Source organism: Aulonocara sp. 'chitande type north' Nkhata Bay, linkage group LG13, assembly GCF_057382095.1.
Source record: "Aulonocara sp. 'chitande type north' Nkhata Bay isolate Kocher_YH1m ecotype deep benthic linkage group LG13, A_spYH_male_GT1.1, whole genome shotgun sequence".
NCBI lineage: Eukaryota > Metazoa > Chordata > Actinopteri > Cichliformes > Cichlidae > Aulonocara > Aulonocara sp. 'chitande type north' Nkhata Bay.
In genome coordinates, this window is record NC_141356.1 from 25,959,572 (window position 1) to 25,987,455 (window position 27,884).

At 41.3% G+C, this 27,884-nt stretch overlaps 1 protein-coding gene across 3 annotated transcripts; it reads left to right on the forward strand.

Annotated features, from left to right (window-relative positions):
• On the forward strand, positions 1–27,884 carry LOC147316180 (semaphorin-4G-like). 3 transcript variants are annotated; one of them, XR_015124449.1, is made up of 16 exons: positions 1–291; positions 5,613–5,932; positions 12,797–12,945; positions 15,851–15,913; positions 16,048–16,146; positions 16,352–16,445; positions 16,530–16,643; positions 17,942–18,096; positions 19,012–19,187; positions 19,792–19,936; positions 20,419–20,641; positions 21,589–21,704; positions 21,817–21,971; positions 22,286–22,344; positions 22,872–25,205; positions 26,984–27,884. XR_015124449.1 is itself a non-coding variant. In XM_086259465.1 (15 exons), the coding sequence occupies exons 2-15, from the start codon at positions 5,800–5,802 to the stop codon at positions 23,867–23,869; spliced, it is 2,679 nt and encodes an 892-aa protein (XP_086115591.1). In that variant the 5' UTR covers positions 1–291; positions 5,613–5,799; the 3' UTR covers positions 23,870–27,884. The 3 variants fall into 3 exon arrangements, 1 of the variants encoding a protein (XP_086115591.1); XR_015124448.1 differs by having other exon boundaries at positions 22,872–25,148; XM_086259465.1 differs by having other exon boundaries at positions 22,872–27,884.

Below are 27,884 nucleotides of genomic sequence, written 5' to 3' on the forward strand. Positions count from 1 at the left end.
CAAGTGGAGGTGTTTGATGGGATAGTGAAGAAGTATAACAGCAGTATAACCGGTGATAAAAAGCCAAAGATATCTCTTGATTCAACGTAAATAAAAAAATAAGTAAGCGTTGCGGGAGGGCGTGCCACCTGTGACGGCAGCTGAGTGGACGAGCTGCGAGTCTGCGCCTCTGTCAGTGCTGCGTGTCTTTCAGCGGGTGTTTGCGAGAGTGCACAGGCAGGAGTGTAAAGTCCACTTGGATTATCTGAAGCTCGAAGAAACATACATATCTTTTTCTGCGCACGAATACAGGTAAGACAGCCGACACACTACCCGATCTCTGCAGGGATACGAGATACCTACCAAATATATGATTTAGGCTCCCGTGATAATACCTTTATATCTCTTTAGTGTCAACGGCGGTGCTATAGTAAGAGTGTCTACAGCGTGATTCTCTTTAAACAAATTACTCCTTTCAGTTATTGTTATACAGATTTCCTACATTATATTTCCTGCATGTTTAAGAATACTTACCTGTCTATTTTTCTTCTTTCTTTTTCTCATTTACATTAAAAATAAATCATTTCGGTTCATTTCTGTGTTAAAATTGAGCCTTAATTGAGAGCATACTGTGTTATAACTTAAGGAGCTGGAAGAGGTTGATTGATCTGATAAAGGTGGCCATCTCCTGTCCAGCCATGGTGATCTAATCATCATTAGGCCTGCATTTAAATCTGTGTGGATCCGGTGGACCCGCTTATCTACCTGTCTATTTAAATTAAAAAAAAAAAAAAAAAAAAAAAAAAATCATGACTTGAGAGGTAAGAGGAAGAAAACTGTTGGAAGACCTGTGCAAAGAAAGGTGTTGTTAGGTATTGTTATGCAGATAGTGTCCTCGATGGTCATTTCTTGTTTAACTCAAAGGATTGGTTAGCCGTTTTTTGTTTGTTTGTTTGTTTGTTCCTGCATTATTAAAATGTTGATTTTTAGTAATTTCTTACCATGTTTTCTGTAATGCCTTCAGAAGCGGCCTAACTCAATATTTTGCTGTTATTGAGGTTTAGCTCAGTCCAAAGGGACAAACTTGATAAAGCTGTGTGAAAACAGGAAGCCCAGAATGAAGTCACCACCCTTTATTAATGAAAATTAACAGATTAGCCTCCTGGTTCTTTCTGCATCAAGGATTTTGTGTGTTTTGTACAGAATTATGGTGTTAAGTCTTGTTTTGCCTTTTTACTTGCATGCCTATATGCATCCTATTTTTTTAGGGTGTCTCCTCATCAAATTTAAGTGCTCAGCGATAGAAAAGGTTGCTGGCAGAAAGATTGTTGAAGCTTTCTGATGCAAATCTGGATATTTCCCCCCCTAAATACTAGATTAAAATTAATTGCAAGGCTGCTGCTGAGTTGAAAGATTCTGACAAATAGCACAAACAAGCTGCAGGATTATCAATGATGGCAAACAAAATCTTAATAATACAAAGCATTGCTTCTGTCAGAATGACTCCAGTGTGTTAAAGGTGGGTTTAAAGGGCTCATTGTACCCCGATTGTACAAAGTGTAAATACTACAGTCCTCTGAACAAATAGAGTTCAGTTCAGCTGGCGTCCTTTTGTCACTCTGTGAAACAAGACTGTTTTAAAGCAGTCTGACTGCCAGTTGAAGCAGAGCTCAGTGGCTTTGACTATAATCTTTTCACCACTCGCACACACATCCAACTCAACAACAGAGAGTTTGGAGTCCTTTGGGACCAGTGTTGTCTGTTGATGGAGCTGTCGCCACGGAGCTCCACTATTTTCTTTTCAAGCAGGTTTATGGACGCCTCAGTTGGCTGATAAAATCCATTTCCGTGAATGGATGTCATGGGACAGAAAGCCGGCAGCGAGATCAGGAGGAAGGCAGATTAGGAAGGTCGTGAGCGGTAGAGCCTCTGTGATTTCCCCTGGATTCGGCTCATTTCGTTTTCAGCATTTCATTCTCATTTCATTCTTTCAGCGTTTCCTCAAAGTTTTGATGGTGTGCTCTGTGGCCAATTAACAGCTGAAAGCTCCTGCATTCATGGGGTCTGAGGTACTCGGAGGAAATCAGGAATAATTGATTTTAGATGAAAGAATTGGGAATGTGACAATTATGGGATTTTTCTCTGCACTGCTGAACTTTCTGACAGTATTTTACCTCCTTCCTGACTGCTTCCTCTCCTCTCTTTCATATTTTCTTTATCTTACTGTCACCTTACGGTTTCATTTCTGCGTGAACAAACCCCTGCTCCTCTGAAGATTATTAGACCACATCAGGACCGCTGTGGCTGACTGATTGAAAGGATTTGCACCATGACAGCCCATTTGAGGGATTTTGTGTGCATGAGTCAGATGAATGACTTATTACGATCCCCTCGGCGCACCTCCTTCACCACCTTTTAGAAGGAGCTCAGACAAAAGTGGAAGCCAAGTTGACGCACCTTCAGTGTTTGACAGTTCCCACGAGGGCTAGCACATGCTCAGAGGGGACGCAACAGAAATAATCAGCTCTTGCCAAAGTAAAATTGGCATTAAGGGAGCAAGATAGAGCTGTGAAACCCTATAAGAACTTTAAGGTTGGTGGAAGTGTCGTATATCTCAAATGGATTAACTCCAGGAAATAATAAAACATGGTTTATATTATTTATATAGATTTTCCCATTTATAGTTCTTTTCCACTGGCCATTCACTCAAGTTCAGCAGAAATACTTTGAAATCTGTTGCTTTTGAAGATTTAATCGATTTTTTTTTTGTCAAAAGAATGAAGCATAAAGGACTTTGTTTCTTCTTTTCTATCACGTTGAGGGAGTTTAGGAGTTTTCACATTTAGGAATCTTTTTTTAATGCAGCCAACTTAAAAAAAAAAAGCAGTTTTCATCAATCAAATATAATCTAGCAATATTTGTAACAGTTTGTTTTATGTTTGAATGTTATGCACCATTGAATGCTCGTCATTATGAGTTTTAGTTGTGTAAGTCACATGGTTTTTAGTCATGAGTCTTGAGTTCATCATTGTGCAAGTCTGAGAGGCACTAAAACATCTTGGTTAGGTTAGGGAAAAATATGTTTGGTTTACTATATACTACATGCGCCTACGTGCACTTTTTCATATGATTGCCAGAAATCTCCTATAGCAACAGGGTTCCTTTATATTTATCACCAATTACAGTGAATGATAACACATCTGCTGGACTATCATAGAGCTTCCAGAAGGGCTCCCACTGGATGTTCATATCTATGGAAGTGATTACAGTGCCATTCAATGGAATGACAACAATCAAAATGAGTGGTCTGACAAAGTACTGCATTTAGAATGATTAAAGAAACAAGCGTGAGCAATATATCCCCCACATATGAGAACATATTCCAGAACATTTTTCATGTTTATTTATTGCTGCACCTTCTACATGCTGGTCAAACTTGTGGCTACAAAACCTTTTGGCAGCTTTCCCAACACAGATTGTGTTTCAGAAACAATCCTGACTCAGAAGTGCATTAAACAAGTGCCGAGTTGTGTATTATCTGTTTCCCCATTATTTAAAGTGTCTGTGCTTTTGTTAACTTTCTACTGTGTTATTATAGACAATTACTTTTCTTTATTTGTATGTGTGTTATATGACTGTAATGTATGTTGTGTATGGTGTGTATATATAAGTTCACTCAGGCCCTATTTAGTAAAAAAAAAAAAAGAGAGAGTATTTTCAGTTATACTCATTTATATTTGGTGGTATTGCTTTTTTCTGGGAATGCCTTGGCAAGATTATTCTATAGAATCACAGGACTCTGTGCAGGACAAGTTCAATTCTGACACTGACCAAAGGCTGCAAAACAAGCCCAAATCATCATCACACCACCACCGTGCTTGACAGCTGAGGTGTTTATGCTGCTATGCCGTGTTTGGACATTGTTCCAGACGTCTTGTGGTTTGCTCAGATGCAACTTTGCAAACCTAAGTCATGCTGCTATGTTCATTTTAGAAAGAAGAGGCCTTCTTCTGGTAGCCCTTCCCAACAAGTCATACTTGTTCAGTCTGTTTATAATTGGACTGTCTTAACCTTAAAATGCTAAATGAGGCGGGCAGAGTCTCACACGTTGCTCTTGGGGTTTAGGTTTTTTCCCCTGAGTTCTGATCTAGGGGGGAATTTGCTGAGAAGTCTGCATCCACCTGAATGCTTTAGACCAGCAAACTGCCAAAATTTCTGTTTTTGTGATCACACTTGCTAATGTTAAAAAGGTCAAGTGCATTTGATTTGCAGCACCTGGCTGCTACTTGCCCCCTTAATAACTATGAAAGCAGTCATTTTTCACAGGATGGCATAAGGACCTGTGCAAACTTTGTTTTTCACATGACTACATGAAAATGGGGGAGCTGGGGTGGAGGTGGGTTGCAAAGCAGCTTGTAGAGACAGAGTTTAAGCCTAATTACACAAAGTCTAATTACCTGTCTGTGTGCGTGTAGGTGTACCTACTGTTAGCCTTGCATTTCGTGTAGTTTCTCTTTTGTCCGCACCTGCATGCTGCTGTGTTCATCTCTAATGTTATGCAACACCGAAGCCAGCTGTTGTCATGGTGTCAGCCTTGAGGGACTGCTGGTACTTTCTGTGAGAGCACACACACGGTTTCTTGTGCTAATGGCTTCACCTTTCTGCCCGTTTCTTGCCGCAGCCTTGTATGTGTGTGTAAATAGATTTGTGTTGTGCATGCCTATGCTCATAATGTAAGGAACAAGCAGGCTCCCTGGAGAGTCACCTGTTTGCAGCACTGGAGGCAGGTTTTGATTGAAAAGAAAGCGCTAAAGAGTGTGACTGTTTACATTTGGAATCAGGAAAGCAGTTCAAAAGGTTTTATTCGTGTGATTCTTTTTTAATGAGAAGCGGAGAAAGGGTATAAGTGAAAGAATGGCATTACCATGAAATTGGATAATGCTAGTAATGAGTGTCTGTCAGTGTTTTCTCAGTGCCTGTGTGTGCACTGGCGCTTGGTATAGACACACACATATACACCACCTCCTTCTCCTCTGCTCACCGTCACTCCTTTCCCCCTCTGTAAGAGGGTCTGGCGGAACAACATTGGCATTCATATCACAACACACACATACATATCTTTGAAATGATCATATTTCACAATCTTTCCACTCATGCATTTGACTCCTGTCAGGTATGTCTGCTGTTTTGAACTGGCTTCACACCTCATCGATCTGGATTGCTTCACGTCGCAAGTGTTTGCTCGTTATATCGGCACGTAGCTCTTGTTTGACAGTCGTTGTTTGGTTAATGATATTTTCAGCCCTATGTTTGTATCCAACAGCTGCTGCTCTCACACATCGCACTCTTTGCAACATGTAAAGCCAGACCGGTCTCGCAGGGCAGCATTGATCTGCGAAAGCCTCCAATATTTTACTGAGCAAATCCACTTTGTATCTCTTTCATATCTCTGTCGTCATCCTTGTGAAATCCTTCCACATCAGCTCATCTAATGTGTTTGAACTCTGCTGTTTAACTTTACCGGCTTTTCTTCTTTCTCAACTTCTCTGACTTTTTAAAGGTGTCACATTTTTAATCACAGACCACTGACGCTGTTCGTTTTGTGTGTTTCCTTTCTTTCTCTTTTTTTTCAGGTTCCTTCAGCGTGGCGAACAAGAGGCTGCCTGTTTTCGTCCGAGTGCGTCGGTGTGCTGTTTTGTGCGTGTGTATTTGTGTGCAGGGGTGTATGTGAGTCACAGGGTGAATATGCCAGTGTGAATGCCTGTATATACATATACATCCTGAACGGAGAGTGTTTGTCCCGTGAGGTGCTCGGTGGAGATGCAGCGAGGTGTGTCCTCTGTGGTGCAGCTGCTGCTGTTGCTGGGCTGCTTGTGTGCCGTGGCAACCGGCTACCTGTTCAGGACACCCCTGGACCTGGATGTGACTCCACGTGTCACTGTGCTAAACAGCGGTAAGGACAGACACGAACACGTGTTGCACCTTGCTTTAAAATCATCAGTACCGAAGTTTATTCCAACATTCATTAGTGAACTGTTAGAAGCTGTTTTTTTAAACAAATTCAATAATCATGCAGAGTACAGGTTGGAAAATTGAACTTTTGAACTTTGTAACGTGTGGCGCCTGTTTCAACCAGCTGCTGAGACTTGGACAGCCTTCAGGAGAATTCTGGGATGTCGTAATTGACCAGCCCTGTTCAGGTCTAAATGGGGTTGAGGGCAGGGCTCTGACTTTGCCATTATAACACATGACTTTTCTGTGTTTTAAAGCATTCTGTTGTTGTTGTACTTACAGATTTTGGGTCATCTCCTTGTAGCATCACCTCAGGCCTAAGAAATCGCTTGATTTAGTTTTGAATTCGTTGTCCCATAAATTATAGCAAAGCGTCCAGCTTCTGAAATGGCAAGGGAACCCCAAACTGTGACATAGTGATGAGGTATTGGTTCTGGTGTGCAGTGCATTTCTTTTTTCCTGGTTTATGTGCAACTTTTTTTTTTCTCATCATTATCTCAGAAATATTGCGAAGCAACATTTATCCCGGTTGTCTTTTGAAATCTTTAAGCGTTTTTTTTTTTTTTTTTAAGCGTTCCTGCACAGCGTTATTGACACATAAACAAAGAAAGTAGCAAGTAAAGATTTCTGCCCTTTTTTTTTGTTTTGTTTTTACCTCTTTCAGAAATGTACATTGTGTTCTTGGTGTAATCTTTGCAAGACGCCCACTCCCAGGGAGTGTAGCAACACTCCTGGAGTTTCTTCATTTATAGACAGTTTGTGTTATTGTGGACCAGTTTTTAGAAATGAAGAAGTAAGCTTTTAAGAAACTGCTAATCTCTCTAATGCTCCTTTAACTGTCCTGTAAAAAATGTTGTTTAAAGCTACCAGTTTTTCTTAATAAGTGCAGATTTAGTCAGAAATCAAACTTTGTGTGCCCTTATTAATAGGAAAAGTGTTTTCAACAACCCAGCATAGGCTGGATATATAAAATATCCAGTCTTAATAGTAAAGGTGTTTAAGGGCTTTAACTATCTGGTTGAAAAAAAGTTTGATCAGAATCAAAATGCTTTATTAATCCCTAAGGAAGATGTGTTTACAGTTGCTCTAAGACAATAAGAACAGTAACAGACTGAACTAAATTAAATAATACAATCTATTACAAAGTTTAAGAAAAAGGGTGTAACTACTGCTCTGTGTATGATAGAGGAGTCATGCAGGCAGGAATGATATAATAATGGAATTATAATATAAATATATATTTTTGTCTCACTGTGAACACACGTGTTTCCATTTAAAGTAACAAGTTGCTACCATATTGTCAGATTCACCCCCAGCTTATCACTTATCTAATCTCCAAAAATGGCTCGAATGCTCATCTCAAGGCTTTGACTAGGAATTCCTAAACCAATGGGTGATATTTATGGAAGCCTGTTTCGCCACTACAAAAAAAAAAAGGATCCATAACTCAAAATTTCAAGTTATTTTCTCGAAATTTCGAGTTACTTTCTCTAAATTTCGGCATATTAACTCGAAATTTCGATTTCTTAACTCAAAATTTTGAGAAAAGTAACTCAAAATTTCGAGTAATCTACGTGAATGATGTAATTTCCTTGTTACCCGGAAGCTGAAGTCCTCAGCTACAAATGCTACAGCTAAGCTACTGGTATTACATCCAGTCGTGAATGCACAGATTGCTGAGTGTTTTCAGCGTGGCTTCACAAATTATGAAATCCCTGTGTTTTTAGCTGAATCACATGGCGTTACTATCAGCAAACGTACTCGCGAAAGCGCCAATTTGTTGGGATCCGTTTTTGAGTGCGCGTTCCTCTGCGCCAAATGCTTCCGGGTAACAAGAAAGCGACTTCATTCACGTAGATTTTTGATTGGCAGAGCTAACTCGAAATTTAGAGAACATAACTCGAAATTTCGATTTATGGATACTAGGTTTTTTGTTTTTATTTAGTGGCAGAAACGAGCTTCCATAGATATTGCCTTGGCACAGGGGTTCACTTTTGTTATTCATCCTGAACTGATCACCCGTTGTAAAGATGTGAAAATGTACCACTGACTGAGATGTAAATCAGACCACATTTTAATGACTAATTGCTGCAGAAATCCTTGGATTTCCAAGCATTGCACAAACGTTTGAACTGTAGATAAATAGCTGAAGATGACTCATAACTCCGTATTTATTTCGCTCTTTACGTGCAGTCATCAGTCATCTTTTTTTATTAGAAAGCTGCTGATTGTTTTCTAAAAGTAGACTTTTACAAAAAAACTCCTCACTTGTCCCTTTTTCTTTCTCTGCCCCTTTCTCCATCTAGTTTTCTTTCTTCTCTTTCATAGCATTTTATCCCTCATTATCTCCCGAAGCAATGCTTTTCTGTTTCTCTCCACTCGCTCCTCTATACCTCAATGTGTGCACACAGAGTTTAATATACCCTCACTTTCCTCTAACACCTGCTTCTTCTGTTAACCATGAGGATTTATTTTATCCGGCTGTGATTATTATTTACTTACCTCATGAGTGATGGCATGTAGCCTGAGGTGCTGCAGAGACAGAAGCAGATGAGTGTACGGTGTACGTTGGGCTCCCTGCGGAGCATCCAGGGCGCCCGACACCGCCATAGGTAGTTGAGAAGCACCGTAACCATGACAACTGTTGTGGTATTGCACAAGTCGACGGTATAGAGCATTTTTTCCTTTAGTTCACGTATGGCAAAGCGTGCAGTGCCGTCTGATCCCGGACTTTATTTGTCGACGCACAGATGTGTGCAAGAAATTTTCTCACGTTTCCACTTTGAATGGCGCCCACATTTCCTTCTGCTAGAAATACTCATAAAGCAGTATCACTCTTCTTCTTTTTCTAAACAGTTGTACTTCACAAAGCACGTCACCTGCTTACACTCATCCCATGCCCATCTTTTTACAATTCTTGATACGTTTATATCTCACTTTCATCATCAGTTTAATCATCGGTTTGAGCTCACTCAAGCCCACAGGTCCTCCCACACAGCTCACCCCCTCACACTTCTATCCTCTTCCCCCACCTCTCCTCATCGCTCTGCCTTTACACTTAAGCTCTTTTGCCTGATTTTTCTTCATTAGTTTGTACTTTTTCTGGTTCACTGCCCTCTTTTTCCATTTCTTTATATTGCCTCCACCTCTTTTTTTTTTTTTTTTCTTTCTTCGGCGTCCCTCCTACTGATGGGAAGCCTTCGATATGCAAACTTACCTCTAATCCTTTTAATCGCTGTGTTCCCTGGCAACCTAAAGTCAAAGCTACAGAAACCAAAAGGGGCAAGAGAAGTTACACATACATCTACAGTGACTCCCAGTCTCTCATGCTTGGGCTTAAACGTTCCCTTTTTTCTCTTAAGCAAGGTTAAATCATTCAGGTGTGTTTAAAGATAATTAATTTGATGTCTTTCGGCACTCAGACAGTTTGGAGCAGCTGAAAGATTAAAAGCTGGCACCACAGTGAAGGGCCATGGTGCAGAAAACACTAATAAATTGGCAGTACATGTAAATGCACTTTTATTACACCCACTGAGTTAACCTGTTGGGTATTTCGGGAATTTGCCTCCTCTTAGACGCTCGTATTTAGGAATGTTGCACACATTTTATTTGCCTTCTCTCAGCCATAAACACGCCTGAGACTCGGTGTAAGTTTGTATGCAATTCCGTTGCCACGTCACAGTCCAGCGCCTTGATGTTCATAGAGTATGCTGGCGTCCCTGAACACAACGTGCTGTACAATCAGCTGAGATCCCTCCAAGTGTTTGCTGAGTGAATAACAGTATCTGAGTTCGCACCTTTTCTTTCCCTGTAGACTAACTCAAATGTGCCTGTTCTCACCCGAGGCTAACCTGTGACTCGGGATGTTATTTCATTGTAATAAATCCCAGATAAACCCTCCCTCTGCTGCTCTGTTTCCAGTTACCTGGCACGCCTGTCGCACAAGCTTACACACACAGTTCATTGTGTGCCCTAATGCCTGGATTACACGCTTGAAACGTAGGCACTGTCTCTGCAATAACTCATTGTATTTAGTCACAATGAGGTACTAGTATCACATAGGAAAGGTTGTTACTCTGAAAAGACCGTACGGATGATAACCTTTCTCCTCCTGCTGAGAATAGGAGAGAAAAGCAGGCGCCTGATCACCAGCTTGGGATGGCATCTGACTTTTGCTGCTGCTGAAGTGAGCAGAGTGGATTGTGTTTCGCAGCAGCTGATAGGAATCTTAATGACGGCTTACTTTGAGCTAACCATGCAATCTTCAGGGGAAAGTGAATTGGCTGAGGATCCAGGAAGTCTGGCAATTTAAAATTTGTCTCTCGTAGTCAATAGCAGTCATAAAAAGTGGCTCACTTCTACATTTATATGGCTTAATTATTGTGCTGATTGTAAAACCTGCACAGGCACGTCAGATATCTTAATTAGATGTTAAATAAAAAAGGTGCATCACAATGGTAGTCATGTACTTGGGCTCTTTGTTTCCAAGAAGTGTAGGCATGTGCAAGGGTACTCACAGTGGTGTTAGACTACTGATCAACTGCACCATGCAGCAGCGTGAGCAAAACGTCTCCTCGTCAAGATCTAACTAACTGGTGAACTGTTCCTTTAAATACTTCAGAAAGTGAGGTCCCATTTATAAACAAACAAACAAATAAATTAAAAGAATACCTCAAGTATTTCATGAACAAGTCTGTGTGGTAGTTTATGAAAACTGTGACCATGTGTAATCATAATTTGTCTAACATTCATGCTTTAAAATTGATCAGAAAACATCAACGACTGAAAAACAGACAAGAAAAATCTGTTTTGCTTTAGGAAAGACTAATTTTCAACTTCATGCTTTTAATGACACCAAAATAAAATCTGGGACAACTGGGCTTAACCTGAGGATGGAAAGTGTTTAACAAATCATTTGAGTGTAACGCGGTGACTATCACAGCTCATCTGTTTGTGTGTATGAAAGTCACAACCGTCACCTTAAACCCTTTTCTACCTCAGAGTAAAGATACAATTTAGTATTCAACGAGTGCAAGAAAACCTGCGAATTCTTACATTGATAATACTGGAACCACCAGATTTTTGGGGGTATTTGTTTTAGCAGACCTGGTGATAGGATTGTGTAGTCTGTTGATCCATTGGTTTGCCGCAAGACTTATGAAGTATTCATGGTATTAAAGTGAAAGTATTTGATGTATTTTCTTAAAATTTGTTTTCTGTTCACGGCTATTTTAAGTGTCATTCTGTTTGTGTGTGCTCTAGTGGTTTTTCTTAGTCACAGCTTGGCATAAAACTTCCCGAATAGATAAAGAGTTAACGATCACTAGCTCTAAGATATATACCACAAAACGAATTTCTTTCCACAGGCTATCACTCGATCATTAGATCACTAGATCACTCGCATATTGTCTCTGCTTAAACATTCACCATACCTGCTACACAACCAAAGCCTGATGCATGTCTTGTTGGTTGTATATACCAATATACTGTCAAGTTTAAATCTATATACTGTATCTATAGCAACAAGTTATCCATCCTTCAATTATTCCATAATTTATTCCAACATCTTTGCAGTCTGGACTATGCTGTACATGTTGGTACTGTCTGTGAAGAAGGCAAAGAAGAACATGTAGCCCAATTCCTTGTATTTGTGCACATTCCTGGCTAATAAAGCCGATTCTGATTGCAAAGAAGTTTTTTTTTTTTCAGCCACGACACCAGCAGATTGAAATTTAACAGTTGTCTCTACCTCACTTTAAAAAAAAAAAATCAACGTTTTTCAAAGAACTCTCTCAAAAATCAAAGAAGAAGGTCTTCTTACCACTTTGCCCCAGTGTTTGAAAAATCCCACAGCAAAGAAATCCATCAAAGAAGATAAAATTCTGTTTCACCTTTTACCTCAGTCAGGTTTGATTGAAAACGCTATCACTCTACAGCTTTTAATATGTCCCGCTGTGATGGCCACGACTTTCTAAAGGCTTTCAGGGACAGTGTGGCTTCATTCATTATTTTTGCTTCAATTTATCACCTAAACATCCAAATGGCACTCGAAATTGCTTGATTTTGACATACAAATTACAGTAATTGGTTCTGAAAATACTTCAGCAGACAATTTTGCCCATTGCTGGGAATTTCAGGATAGGTAACCGTGCACAGAAGATGCCTGTACCTACAGTTGTTCCCATAGAGACGGATGGTGTTCATGCTGAGATACCCAGGTGGGGCGACCGTGGCTCAGGGGGTTGGGAAGCATATCTGTAACCGGAAGGTCGCCGGTTCGATCCCCGGGCTCTCTGTCCTGGTCGTTGTGTCCTTGGGCAAGACACTTTACCCTACCGCCTACTGGTGTTGGCCAGAGGGGCCGATGGCGCGATATGGCAGCCTCGCTTCTGTCAGTCTGCCCCAGGGCAGCTGTGGCTACAACCGTAGCTTGCCTCCACCAGTGTGTGAATGTGAGAGTGAATGAATAGTGGCATTGTAAAGCGCTTTGGGTGCCTTGAAAAGTGCTATATAAATCCAATCCATTATTAATATGTAGGCATACATACACGGTTATGGTTGATATCACCCAGAAAAAAAGGTGGTTAAACCTACCAGTCCTCCAATGGATGGCAAATCCATTCCAAATCCATATTCTTTGTGCCAAACTGCTGTTCATATAATAAAGAGTATGTTTGACCAATTAATGTCTCTAAAGAGTTTTTAAGGTCATTAGGAGCCGTTATACATTTAGAAAAAAAAAAGTAGTGTTAAGGAGTTACAGAAGGCCACAATCATTAACGTCCTCTCTCCTCTACTCTCCTAGGTCTCCGAGGCTGCAGGCATTTCCAGTTGTCTGCAGTCAACTACAGCACCATGTTGCTGGAGGCTGACAGTGAGCGTCTGTACGTCGGGGCCCGTGGGGCCGTATTCGCTCTCAATGCCTCTGACATCTCAGCCAGCTCTGCTCTCACTGTGAGTTTGTTTGTTTGTTTTCCATCTTGCTGCATGTTGTGTGCCTCAGCTGCCACATCCTTACCTCTGCCACAGCCTCATTTGCATTCAACATCGCAGGAACCTTTTGAGGCAACAATATTTCAGTCTGAGGCAAAAACATTCCTCTGTCACTAGTTTTGGTTCTGTATGTGTGTGTCTGTGTGTGTGTGTACTTGTATTATTTTTAACACAATAACTCACAGGACTATCTTGCTGCATAAATTAATACATTAAATAGAAAACGGTGAAGAATCAGCTGCTGGATCATCTCACTTTAAATAGATCCAGAATTTATGGCGATACCACTAGTGTATGTTGACACAGAAATAGTTTCCTAATTCATGCAGTAATTAGCATAACTTATAGATCATTTCTGCGCTGCTTTTTACACTCACAGACTTTAAAACTGTTCCAAATGCAAAATTGTGAATATCAATCTCAACTCTGGGATCTTTCGTTAGACATAAATTGCTATTACAGCCCGAACAAATGGTCTTTTTTGGACAAAGAAGCAAATTCAGATGCTAATTAATATCATGGGCTAATATAACTGTAGGGTTGGTGACTGTAAGACATTTTCCTTTTATTATCAACATCAAATTTGTAATTTTCGTTCTGCTAACCCCATTTTTTGCACCATTAACGACTGAAGTTAATTCATCTGTGAAAAAATATATCTACAGCTTTGTTAAATGGCTATTCAGAATTTTACATGCTCAGCTATGGAGCACCCCGTTGCTTTGCTGCTTTCACAAAATAATGCAATTTTGTTCATATGTTAAGCAGTCTTGAAATATTTAAAAGCAGTAGGGAGCACATACGCTTTCACACAGGTACGGCGGCTGTTGTTCATAAAGAAGGCATCAAATTTTCATCATAGTCTGTTTTGTATTTCTGACAGGGAAGCTGCAGCGAGCGTATCTCCTGCCCTCTGTGAAATTTCGAACATAACTCCGATTCCTGTATTCAATCAAATATTCTTAGCATTACCCCACCAGGACCACTAGAGTTAAAATCAGCACTCTTAAATATTGCCTTCAGTTTGTGTCGACTTTCAGCACTGTGTGCTCTAGAATAAGGTAATTAGTGTTGACTGTCTTCAGTAAGAACTGAAAACCCTGCTCCATATGTCTTTTGCGCATCTAAAAAGGAGTTTACTGTTAATCATTTCATTAAATGTAAAACCTCATTCATCACTGTTGGACATTTGCAGGGTTGGTTAGCGGAGCACGAATATGCGAATATGCACAGGCAGTAGTAATTGCCCGTGGCTAGACACTACTTGGACTTCCTTCATAGGAACTCATCTACATTACAACTTTGGAATTGCTCTTTCCACACAAAGAGGTGACTGACTGGTACGCTATAGAAAAAAATTGAAAAAAGTCAAAATATCAAGGCAACATGATTTAATAGATTTTTCTGCACTGGTGTTGACTTTACTTTGAAAGTGTTCAGGAAACTTGACTCGTCCTCTTCAGCTACTTGTTACTAATACTCCTGTGAGGTCAACAGTAAAATTCAAGCTTCAGCGCCGTGTGTTATACCTTCACAAAACACATAAATTCTTGTTGAGTAAACAGACTCAACATGAAACCTTTTCCGTGTAATTTTCGACTCCTATTTGGACCATATTTATCTAGCAGGGGTTGTGACACCCTGCATAAACCTGTCTTTATGTTTAGTCCCAGTTGTGAAAGGTGGGAATTTTGCTTCTGAGGCGAATTCGGGAAGTTTTATGCCAACCTCTACACCAGTGCAAAACATAATGTTTCAGCTGACTTTCAGCAGTGTCCTCTTCAGTTTATTTATTCATTTCTTACATATTTATAGAAAATTATAGCAACATAAATGTCTTTGGAAGGTTCATTTATTTTGACAGTGTAAGAGTTAGCATGCTTGTTAACATGTGAAAGGTTCCCTCTTTGCAGCTAAGAAGAAACACGAACTAAGCCTTGTGTGTGGGAGTCATAAAATAGTGTGCTCTCACTGCAGGTATCAAACCTGGATAAATGGGAAGGTTGCGTTGGGAAGGGTGTCTGCTGTAAAAAATGAGCCAATCCCTAAAATTTATTGTTAACTTCAGAGGTATAGTGTAATTAGCTGAACAAGAAAATCCATATTTTACAGTGTACAGGGTACTAAATACCCTGGCTTAAATGACTCACTTTTACTGCTGTTTTATAAACCTTGTTTGAGGTGTTATATTGTCTGTGATCTATGCTATTGTGTGTTGTTTTTGATGTATAAAATTGATGAATGTTGTGGCCTTTATGCGGCCCTGGTGGAATATTCCACTATCACCTCAGATGGAATTTTGCCATTGGTGTGAAACCACAAGTGGAAAGTTCCTACTGGTGGAACACCAGTGAAAAAGACTCCTCGATGAGGGCTTGTATGTTGTTTCAAAAAAAAATTTCTTCAAGTTAAACACAACCATGTTATGAGAAAAAAGGCACTTGAAATTTCATTCAAGCAAAAGTGTGCTTTGGAGTTCTTTGATGTTTTAGCTGCCATGCTACTTTGTTTTCTAGCTTGTGACAACCTGGCATTAAACTGGTTTGCTAATTATCCTAATACAGCAAAAGTTTGTGCTGTAAGGAGTGGCTGCAGTCATGTGCGTGCCACTCCTCTGTCTTGCTGTAAGAATTTACTTTCATTGTTAAAAAACAAACAAACTCGCAGCTGTCTAAGTACACAACAAATTCAGATGATGATGATAACATTCTTAACGCATGCACTGACGAAGCAAAAGTAACGTTATCAGAGTTTATCTGCTGTCATGTCTGTGGCACAGTCCAAAGGGGTTTATGTAGGTTTGTGATATAAAGCCATCCGTTTTTGGGGATCTCTGTCTTACTGTATGTTATCTGGTGTGTTATAGATTGACTGGGAGGCCTCCCCGGAGCAAAAACATCAGTGCCGGCTCAAGGGAAAAGACAATAAGGTAGGCATTTACAGCACTCGTTCTTCCACCCTCAGCCCTTTATTGTTTTTTTTTTTTTTTGGATATGGGTCTATTTTATGTGTTGATATTAGCTCGCTCTTTGCAATATGTTTTTTTCCATCTTCTTCTTTCAGACAGAGTGTTTTAATCACATCCGCCTTCTCCAGAGGTTCAACTCAACTCATCTCTACACGTGTGGTACTAATGCCTACAGACCCCTCTGTGCATACATAGTATGTACATATATGCATTTTTTTTACAGCAGTGAAAATACAGCATATTTAGAAATTGCATTTTTTGCTTTATAGCCGTGACCTTTACTAAAAAAGAAAGCGTGTGCTTTCTGTTATTTTCCAGTGTTTTGTTTGTAAGTTTTCTGTGATTAAAAGATACCTTTGTGCATGGAGTTTCCATATTCAAATCTTTGTTCCTATACAGGACGTGGAGAGATTTGTGATTTCATCTCAGCCTGAAGAAGGCAGAGACAAATGCCCCTATGGCCCCACAACAGGTTACACTGCCCTCATTATAGGTAAGGCAGTTAAAATAAACCAGTCTCTTCTTGAGTTCCAATAAACAGCTGTATAAGCTGGTAAACTGTTTTTTTTTCTTCCAGACCAGCAGATATACACAGCTTCCCAGTATGAGTTTAGGAGCTTTCCAGATATCCGCCGAAACTCTCCGTCTCCCACGCTGAAGACAGAAGATGCTCCCACACGCTGGCTGAATGGTGAGTTCATTGCAGGATAAAAGCTCCTTTAGTGCGTTTGGGTGGCAGGATGGTGCAAGTGGACAGGGGTCTGAGCAAACAGCCAGCTAACGTCATGTTAAACCTCCACGTGACCTTCTCTGCTGGAATATCCTTGGTGACTCACATACTCCTTCGGCTTCAGTGGATTGGTTATGTAATGGTTAACGTTACGACTGCTACTGATTGAGGTTTGTAGTCCAAGTTTGTAAATCGAACACTTTGGTTCGGGCTCAAATATCTCAGCAATCATCATGAAGTTAGCCTTCATGTCCCTGTCAGGATTAATCATTATGATAATTTATTAAAATTCTTATTAAAATACTTTGTGACAGATGCTCAACATTGCAGTGGTCTTGGACAAGATACCGTACTCCAGTTTATCCCTGATTTGTCTATCAGATTATGCATGTATGATAGTTAAAGTAGAAAAGCACTATATAAGTACTAGTTGGCATTGTGTGCCTGTTAGCATTTAACTTGACACTACATTAGCCGCACAGAGTAATTAGCAAGACTTTAAGGTTTTAAGCTGATCTCACACATGCACTGCAGCCCGGAACTTTTCTAGATATTTCCTTGCACAGAGCTGCCTGCTTCAATACAAATGCCACACTCAATTAATCTGACATTAAAAGGTATTTTAACCTGCCAGCTTCCTAGTAGAAAGTCCATGTGCTGTTCACTTGCTGTAATTGTGCCCATGTGAGAAGGTAGGGCAGGTATGTTGTGTGGGTGTTGTTGGTCCCGGCCCCTGCATGCCCTACCTAACTAGTTTTCAGTAGTGATAGCAGAGTTCATACAGTCTCCTTGTTGTGTGCTGCATATCTATGAGAACAATGTTGGTTCAATATCCTGACTTGATTATTCTGACATTGTTTGGAGTTCATAGGTGAAAACTGCCAGGACCAAGATAATCCCAGATGCAGGTCAGAGACCAGGACAGGATTACAGCTGTTACATAGTGTCTTATCGATCAGGGCAGATGTAAGGCAGTGTCTTATGGTGCTTATTCCTTTCAATAATCAATGGGAATCAATGGGTAGTTATAACCTGGTTGGACACACAGGGGAAGTGGGGAGCCGAAGCCAAGGGATCCATAGCAACAGGTTGTTTAGGGTGGCCTCCAGAAGAAGTAATCACCAAGAGACTAGAGTAGCAGAGCCTACAACATGGCGTCGTGGTGGAGTTGAGAACAGAGTTGTGTTCAGTGTTGTGTAATGTTCAAAAGACTTTTGTCACATTTACAATAAGTGCATCTCCTTTTTCCCCCGTTGCAGAGGCAGACTTTGTGGGTTCGGTTCTCGTGAGGGAGAGTGTGGGCAGCAGTACTGGCGATGACGACAAGATCTATTTCTTCTTCACTGAAATAAGCCAGCAACAGACACCAACCTACAGCCACAGCCGGGTGGCACGAGTTGCTCGGGTTTGTAAGGTGAGTGCAGATTGAAAGAGATGCGTGAGATATTTTTCATGTGGGAGTGAAAGATTGCGTCAGGCCAACTTGAGTGAAGGTTTAGCTTATGATAGAAGAGAGGGCTGTAATAGATGAGGGGCTGGATAAAGAATACATTTGGAACAAGGCCTCAGTGTAATTAGAAGAGCAGACTGTGTAGCTGATGAATTGGTTAGAGAGGCAGTGTAAGTCATAGTGAGACGGGTGGATGGCTACAGGTAAGACTATTTAGCATCGTCTGCTGCCTGTATCGATAAAGTTTTAGATTTCCTGCTGCCTGGTAAAGTATCAAGAATGACATGAGCCAGCTGTACTGTTCTAACCTTGTTTTCTCCTTTGGCGCCTTAAAATTGAGTCAGCTCGCAAGTTCTCTCCTTGAAAGCAGGGCAAAGTATTCATCCTAATAGCAGTGCCTTGTGGCTACATGTGTGACGCTAGCAATTTGCCCCAGGCTGAATACATTTTAAGGTTAAAATCAAAAAGCCAAATGGTGCCATTTTTTGGATTTTCCAAAAGACCCGCAGCCTCGAGTGAAGCTTTTTATATAATGAATGGGTGTTGAGATGTCTCTGTGTACGCGTGGCTGTCACATCCAATTAGAAGCTCACTCCACTGTGAGTGCTTTCAACCTGCTGAGGATAAACACACACGCATACACACAAATCTGTAAATTAGTCTTACGTATGGGAAGCTACAACGTTATTGAATATATCGTTATTGCTTTCCCTTACCATCTGTTGTGCTCATCAGGAGCTTCATATCCTTTCGTGTGCCACCTTGAGTGGTGTTCAGTCTATTTTTCTTTTATCTCACATCAACACCCCCCCCCCCTCCCCCGTTCTCCCTCCTCCACCCTCTTGTTTTTCTCCTTCCTCCTCACCTGTCATCCTACAGGAAGACCGCGGAGGCCATTTAACTCTCCAGAAACGGTGGACGTCCTTCCTCAAGACTCGGTTGACTTGTTCTCTTCCCGAGTATGATTTCCACTTCAACATGCTGCGCAGCGTGTTCGCTCTGCCTGGCCAAACGCCGCAGGACATGCTTTTCTACGGCATCTTTGGCCCTGAGTGGTGAGTGCGAATTTGTATGTTGCCAAGATGGCTGATCGACAGGGTCTTTGAGGATGCAAATGCAAATGAGTGAGATGGAGATGAAAGGCAGCAATCGATGCGCTGAGACAATCAAAGATGACGTGAAGGGACAGGATGAAAGACAGAAGGAATTTCTTTATCCAGGCGGTGTGAAAAGAAGCTGATTGCAGAAGTTTAACAGCAGTTTAAGGGAAGAGTTGTACTCAAAATTTAACAAGTGACACTGAATCTATTTGTAATACTGCACATGGTTGGGATACTGCTCCTCACCGGCTCTCCTTTCTCTTACCTCAGGTCCGACTACACTTCTCTAAAACCACTTACTTCTCTCCTCCTTCTCTTTTATTCGTCCCAGACAGATATAACTTTTAATCAGCTTCATACCATCTCTTTCAGCGTTCGTCTCCCCCTCCCTCCCTGCCCCACGCTTTCATCCCATTTATCTTTTTCTATCATTTCATCGAGGTGACTCACTGATCTACTGTACTTCTACTGCTGTCACTATGGAAACCCTGGGTTTACTGCTGTTATTGTTCGCGGCTCGCGCTCTGGTCTTTCTCATTGTGTGAGTTGATGTCTTTAGGAAAAACGTGAAGGCATCTGCAGTGTGTCGGTTCACTCTGTCTGAAGTCCAAGAAGCCTTTCAAGGACCTTACATGGAGAACCAGGACTCTGGTTCTAAGTGGAAGGAATACACTGGAAAGATCCCTGACCCGCGACCTGGAACGGTAAATGCACACACTGGCCAATGAATCCCTTAAACATACTATGCAGCACACAAATAACGTCTCCCTAAGAGAGAGCAGATGAAACCGATGCAAAGCGAAGATTCATAAAGAGAGGACAGGAATAGATGAAGGGAAAATAATTGAGAAAAAGTCGTTCCCTTAGTCAGGTACAGAGGAAGCTGATTCACCCGCATGTCAGCACAAGCCAGCTGCTGAACCCATGCAGGCTCATTGTAGTCAAAGTAAAAAAGTCAAATTTTCCCCAGACACAGTGTTTCACATTCTCACATTTTCGTCTTGATCCCGATTTTCCCACTAAACCATCGCTAAGCTCTCTGACACCCTCTCTGCCTTCCAGTGTTGGCCTCTATTACAAATAAGTCAAAAATACCGCTGTTCCCTACAGCCCACATCATGCCTTCCTACTTGCTCATCATCTCTTCTCTTGTTGTGCTCTTTGTCTGTCTCTTATTTTCCTGCAGTGTATAACTGATGCTCTGAGGGCCAGGAACATGAACTTCTCCACTTCCCTGCCTGATGATGTTCTGAATTTTGTCAGGAGGCATCCTCTGATGTCCAAGCAGGTCGAGCCTAAGGACCGACGCCCCCTTTTGTTTAGGAGGACCACAGACTACACACACATGGGTGTGCACACGGCCCAGGGATTAGATGGAAAAACTTACCATGTATTGTACATGGGCACAGGTGTGTATAAATTCAGATCAGGTATTAACTTTGCAGCCAGTTAATAATTGTTTTTTCTGAATTGTTGTTGTTTCTAAATGTGTGATAACTTAAGCTTAGCTTGGTGTAAAAACTGAAAACACAAAGCTTGCCTTGTTCCAGAGGTGATGAGGTCCTTGTGGCTTACAGGGAGGTTCAAGACCCTTGCTGTCACTGGAACCAGTCCACCTACATATAATTTTAGACTTCCTGTAGTTCTTGTTCAACCAGCTTTTCATTTGTTTCACAAGAAACAAGCAAAAATAACAAGTCATCCTGTCAGTGGCTTTTCAAGCACTGAGCAAGCAGCTCATATGGGAAATATAAGCAACATTTGAGTGGAAGGAAAAAAAAAAGCACTTAGATCTGTACTCAGCGGCTTTAAGGTTGAGCAGTGATTCTTGAACACAGTCTTGTGTCATCCTGGTCCACTGCCAACTTGATGTTGCAATTCTACTTGCATGTAACTACATTGTTTCAGTTTGCGAAACATTCTGACGTGGTCAAAAGTCCTTCTCCTGCCTCTCCCTAGCACAATGCTAGCACACTACAGCAAATTAATTTTATCTGTTCATTTTTATATTTTTTTAGCCTTTTAGACATTAAAAACCGTATTACAGCACATAATTTTTATGCTGATGTTAATGCCAGAAGATGTTTTGAATGCTGATGCTCTTGATTCAGCAGAGCACTGACAACTGTCACCAGCTGTGCATGGCCACACTGAGCGAACCAGCTCTGTAGCTTTACATGGTCTTCCATTTCTGAGTTGCTTTGGTTTCTAAATTACTCCACTTTGTAATAACTACTTATAGCTGATCATGGAATATGATCTGATAGGCATGCACGTTTCATTCAGCTTGTATTACAGTGTGTTTTGTGTTATGTATAGTGCTTTATTTCTAATGATTCCCCTTTGTGTCACCCAGATGAAGGCTGGTTACACAAAGCTGTAGACATCAAAGGTCAGCTGCACATTATTGAGGAGCTTCAGCTGTTTGAAGAGCCACAGCCTGTTAACAATCTACTGATATCTGACAAACAGGTAGTGACCGATGCACAGACAGCCACATTTATTAGATCCAATTTCTGCTTTAAACAAAGTCATCTGTGTCCTATGTGTCCTATACAATATATGACTCTTGTTTCTCCCTCAGTGGAGTGTGTACGTGGGCTCTCCATCAGGTGTGGTTCAGCTGCCACTCTCTAGCTGTGGTAGATACACTTCCTGCTATGATTGCATCTTTGCCAGGGACCCGCACTGTGCCTGGAACGGAGCAGAGTGTGTGGACGTCATGATGCAAGCAGACAGGTCAGTTTGAAAGGTTGTGTGTGTGGTTAGATCAGGTGATTAAAGTGCCTTTTTGTACGTTTGATTTGAGTAAAGTTAAAGTATCAGCGTGCCCTGTCACACTGTCACGCTGTTGTGTAATTCAGTGCTGGCAGACAGCAGATGGTTGTGATTGTAAACATAGCATAGCCTGTGTACTTTAGGTGTCCTGATTATTCAGGAAAGATACGCTTCCTCTCTAGAAAGCAGATATCGAAGCAATAAATAGCTGACATTCTTATGTTAAGGTGCCTGTTTATTCCTTGTACTGATGTATGATTTATCTCTCTTCACAGATCCACATTAATCCAGGATATCCAGCATGGCACCAAGGGATGTGAGAACACGCAAGGCGGTACGCAGAAATCTCATCTGCTCCTCAGTGCTGCTGTTCCAAAAAAAAAAGAAAAAGAAAAAAAAAACGTAACGCTTAAAAGGGAGATTAAAAATAGAGAACGCATGGAAGGACTCGAAAGATGCATAGTTGTCATCAGATGGCATGAAGGCCTCTTTGAAAGTTGATTATGCGCACTGTGTTGGCAAAATCCTCTCCTCCCTTCTTTAATCACATTTTTGCCATCTCTGGAGAGAAATGTTTGATATTCAAGGCAGGCGAAGTCCTTCTCTCACTCCTCAATTTCAATCTGATAAAGTGTAGCTTCTTCTACCCCCCTCACTCCCTCGCTCTGTGCAAGGTAATGTGAGGGCAGGAATTAAAAGATTTGTAATTGGAGTTCATGCCTCAATAACTTTGGATGGCCTTTGATAAATGCAGTAGATGTAAAACAATGAACATGTATATAAAACGTGTCTGTGGCTGATTTGTGGGTTTTCTTATGAAATCTGTGTTTCAGCACATGTGGGCTTGCTTGTGTTTTTCAGATGTTGTTCACCGGAACCGCTCGGTGCGGGTCGGTGATGACGTGCTGCTGCAGTGCGAGCTCAGCTCCAATCTGGCGACGCCCCTCTGGATGCTGGACGGCAGACAGGTGCAGGGGTACGACCTCAACTCTGGTTTTAGAACCGGCACAGATGGCCTGCTGATCATCAATGCCCGGCAGGACCAAAGTGGCTTGTACACCTGCTACGGCGTTGAAAACAGTGTAAAGGTTGCAATAGTTACCTACAATGTCACCATCCAGTTGGACCTGCACCCTCTACCGCCTGTTGATCCAACTCATAGCTCTACCACTGTCAGAGGCCCCAGTGAGCATCCCCAGACAGAGAGGGGCAAGCCACCACTGCTGAGCCCTCTTCTCCCACACTCAGATCTGCTTTCCCCCAGGAACATGAAGGCCATCTACCTCTCCCTCATCACTATCCTCGGAGGCCTGTGCGTGGTTCTCACAGTGGTTCTTATCTATGTGGGCTTCTGTTTGCGAGTAGGCCAAAGAGGAAAGTACTCAATACGGGCTGCGGCTGCGGCCCACCAGAGTGGTAAGAAGCACCACAGGAACAGGAAACAGCACAGAAACTCCACCACCATGGAGCTGAAGACCATCTCGAGTCACTGTAATGGCAACGGCATTTGTAACGGAGGTTCAAATATGCATAACGGCAACATCCAGGACGGAGGCTTACTACAGATTGTCCCTGGCGAGGGTCACACTTCACCCAGTAATGAACCTCCTCCCCCAGCACCGCCTCTCCCCCCCACACCTCAACTTACCTCGCCGGGGTGTGACTTTTCCAACGGGCTGTCGGCAACACTGCCTAGTGTCCTGAGGAGGATACATGGGAACAGCTATGTGCTCCTGAGACAGAGCGACTCTGAAAATATGTCACCACCTGGTTATTCCTTTGCTGAGGAGCTCAACAAGATCTTAGAGAAGAGGAAACACACTCAGCTGCTGCCCAGGCCGGATGAGAGCTCTGTGTAGACAGATGTAGCTTCCCCTATAATGGGCGTACTGCTAAGTGTTCTTAGCTGGTGCCTGTCACGTGACTCATTATTGTTGTGGTCTAAAGCAGTGAAAGGGTCAGAAATGAGACATTCCTATTTTTGAACTGCTTGTCAAACTGAATTCCCCAATTTCCCAATGCGCGACAAATGAGAAGATAAATTCCAGTGAAGGGGCCGAGCATGAAACAACAAAAAAGAGCAATCTACCTCACCTCAAAACTGCCCATAAGAACAAGTGCAGTCAGGCCCCAGTCTGATCTGAGTGTCATGTCTGAGCCCTCTGATCCACAGAGCACAAAGCGGGATGCACAGGCTCCACCAACAAGTCAAATTGAGCCACACTGGAATATGAATACATGTGAAGAGTCGATTCAGACCGGAGGGCAGCTAGCCAGAGTTCGTTTGAGCACAGATGGCCTATGCATTTTTAAAAACATGAAGGGAGAGAGGGGAGGGAACGTGGTGCGCAATGTTTTTGCTTTTAACTAATTGCAATAACCAACACAATATTTTACAGTAATATAGGACTGGATGGCACATAACATTTACACCAGCCATCAATTGGTGAACTAATCATTATTTAATATTAACCCTGCTTAACTAAGTATTTCTTTATTTACTGATTTATATAATTACTAAACACGTAATGCACCACTTTTAGTAGATAATTATCATATTAATCATTTATATGTATTGTTTAAATTGCAGAAAAATTTATTTGTGTTAATTTGTTGATAATCCAGGTGATGCTGTTAATGCATCATAAATGGTTAAAACATGAAGCAGTGTGTTAGCCTTTAATACTCCAGTTTAATTAATATCTACTAATTCCTTCAAGTAGCCATTAGAGTCCACATTACATGCAAAATTCATGAGGGATTAAACTTATTAAACCCTTAGATGAAAATGTATTAAATAGTGATTATTTCACCAAGTACTGATGGACATCCCAAGATAATATGTGACAGTATTATAATTATTTTAGTGCACTTTAAATGCTAGTAATTTTAAAGTCATTGTTATTAACTCTGCAACCAGCCAGCCAGAGGAAGTTTTTTTTTTCTTTCCCCCCCTTGTCAGTGTGATGAGTTGCAACTGTGCAGACCTCAGCTGTGTCTGCTGGACCTTCTCTGACACAGTGGGTCAGGAGAAAAACACTGACTGAGCCTGAATCCACCGCTGAGTGACACCCTGCATGAGACCGTCACACAGAATGACAGACTGCGGGAAACAGAGTTCGCCAAGAGCGTTCCAAGGTTAATCGTCTTTATATTGCACTGATACATCTTCTACACAGGCTGTTAGCCAAACAGGTACTTAAGGCTATGGACCAGAGAGATAAACACCCCTCATTCTTTATATTTTGTTTTCAAGGAGCCAGACTTTGTTGTAATTGTTTATAAGTGGTTTTTGAGGAATAGTTATGAAGGTCTTCAAAGTTTTTCTTTGGGCATTGGCTGCTTTTTTCACTCTTTCAGTCCAGTCCTTATACATTTTCAAAGGAATGCTTTTATGTTTGGTTCGTACCTTGAATTTGGTGTCTCTTTATCATTTATAGGTCACTGTTGTCTACACATAACAGATAACTTAGTAAAAACACATTTGTCTCCATTTCTTTACTTGAATCTATGAAAAATGCCAAAACACACAGCTGACAGGTGTAAATAGTAATTTTACACCAGCAAGGTAATTCCCAAAGAGCTATTAGCCAAAAGCTTGGTGTGCAATGTGTGCCAGGAAGGGGCACAGTGAGGCTGAGGTATACCAAAGTACGCAAGATCTGGACTGGAAATCAGTACCAACAGATTTAAAATCTTTGGTTCAGATCATTGTCAATATGTATAGAGGAGGTCAGAACAGAGGCAGTGTCTACAGCCATCTGTAAAACACCGTGGAGTGGAGGCTATGTCATGGCTTGGGGTTGCATTTCAACCCTGGTGTTGGCAAGTTATGAAGGCAGAAAAGTGCCATCAGATTTTGACCCAAAATCCAACAAAAAGGTTTGAATTTTTTTCCAAAGACCTGGAAAACTATTCTTGAAGACAACTTAAGAAAATTACAGGAAAGTTTGGCTAGGATAGTTCAGGCTTGTCTGAGAGTCATGGTGGTAACACCAAATATTGACCTTCAAGCTCACTCATTGTGCAAACTCTGTTTTTGCCCTATATACTTCATTTTCATGGATTTTTGAATGTTTCAATAAACCGCTGCACCCATTTCCCTAGCAAAGTTTAAAGAAATGAGGTCTGGCTCAGGACTTTTGCACAGTAGTGGACACACAGTTTCTACCCACCTGTATGCTCTAACAGCGTATCAATTAGATCAGCTTGGTTATTAATAATTTGTGCAGGAATGTAAACTCACAGATTTCCGATTGAAAACATATGCTGTAAACTCATTCACAGCTGCATTGTCTTATCTCGAACAAATTACACTCTGACAGAATAATTCATTTATGGGAATAACCCAGCCATGCAGGAAATTAAAACAAATTTCTCTTGCATCAATGATTAATGTTTAGGCTGATTTGGCCATTATGTTGCTCAGTCTCACTCTTAGTCCTTTTTATTTTCCTAATCCATCTTCTCTTGCTGCATCTTCAGCTCCCATGCCTGAGCACAGTATTAATTAAACAGTCTACTTATGACGAGGATGGAGAAACTGAGTGAGAAGTCTCCCTGGACATTTACATTATGTAACACTCTCAGGTTTCTAATTATTTTTCTCATACCCGCGGGCATGGGGTGTGGTTTTCCATTTAATTGCTGTACGTCAAGAGTAGAAAAGCAAAAATAACTCGAGTGTAAACAACATCATGATAAACACGAGTGACGAACATGTAACGTCGTACGTGGGATTGAACCTAACACGGCTGTGATGTCAGGACGCCAGCGTAGCTGTGGCTTGAGCTCGGCTTTCCAGTCAGCTTAGCTTGAACACTTCACACATTAAAAGCCTTCATTAAAACCATTTGACCTCGATTCAAAGCACAACACCAGGTGAACACAACTACAGGGGTTTGATGTGATTTGCAGTTTTATTCGCTGCAGTGGAAACGCTGAATGTTTTTTGCCTTCTCTCTCGTTTGTAGGTGTGATGAGCGCAGGTCAGTTTGAAGCCCACTTAATTTCATTCCCGAGGATACCATCTCTCAACCAGTGTCAGATGGCAAAACTGGCTGCAAAGATATTCTTTAATGAGCACTGAAATCAAATTTTCTGTCGTTAGTGGACAGTGGCGCCTGAAGCGAGGCTGGATAAGGGCTACAGCATAAGAGTCTCTGCCCCAGCAGCAACAACTGGAAAGGAAATTGTTGGCTCCCGTGTCTTACCGAGCAGCATTTCTTCTTCAGAAAGCAGCTGCGTGTGTGTTTATGTGTGCGCAGAGTGCCCTTCCCTCCGTTTCATGTAATAACCTTTTTTCCCCTCACTTGCTGCATGAATTGTTTCAACACTGTTTCTCTTTAAGTAAAGGACAAAGAAAACTCATTTTACTATTAATCGAAAGTGCCAAGTTTGTTGTTTTGTGCGCCTATTTTATCCCTCAAAGAAGCTGCATATTTATTTTGTAATTTTGTACATTGTATGTTTTGGAATTTACTGTCGATGTTTTGTGTCAAAGTGCCACTTGTTAAACAAAAGCCTAACAAAAAGGAGGATCACACTTTGCCTGTGTTGCACAAAATGTAATAAATAGAAGCACGGTAGACAAACAAAAAGCATGCAGAAGCCGTACCAGCACCACAGAAGTGAGTATTTATAACCTACTAAGGGAAATGAAAATACACCAAATTATATATAAACCTCACAATATTCCTAATGTCTTAATGAGGGATCGTTAAGCTTTTTTTGTCACTGTAATTGTTTTGTTCTCTGTTTGCATGCTTGTGCACACAGCAAATCCAATTCTTTTATTAAGCTAACACAAAGAATTAAAAGGGAAGTGGGTTCCTTCACATTTCAGTCATGATGAATTTGAATAAAACTTTCTAC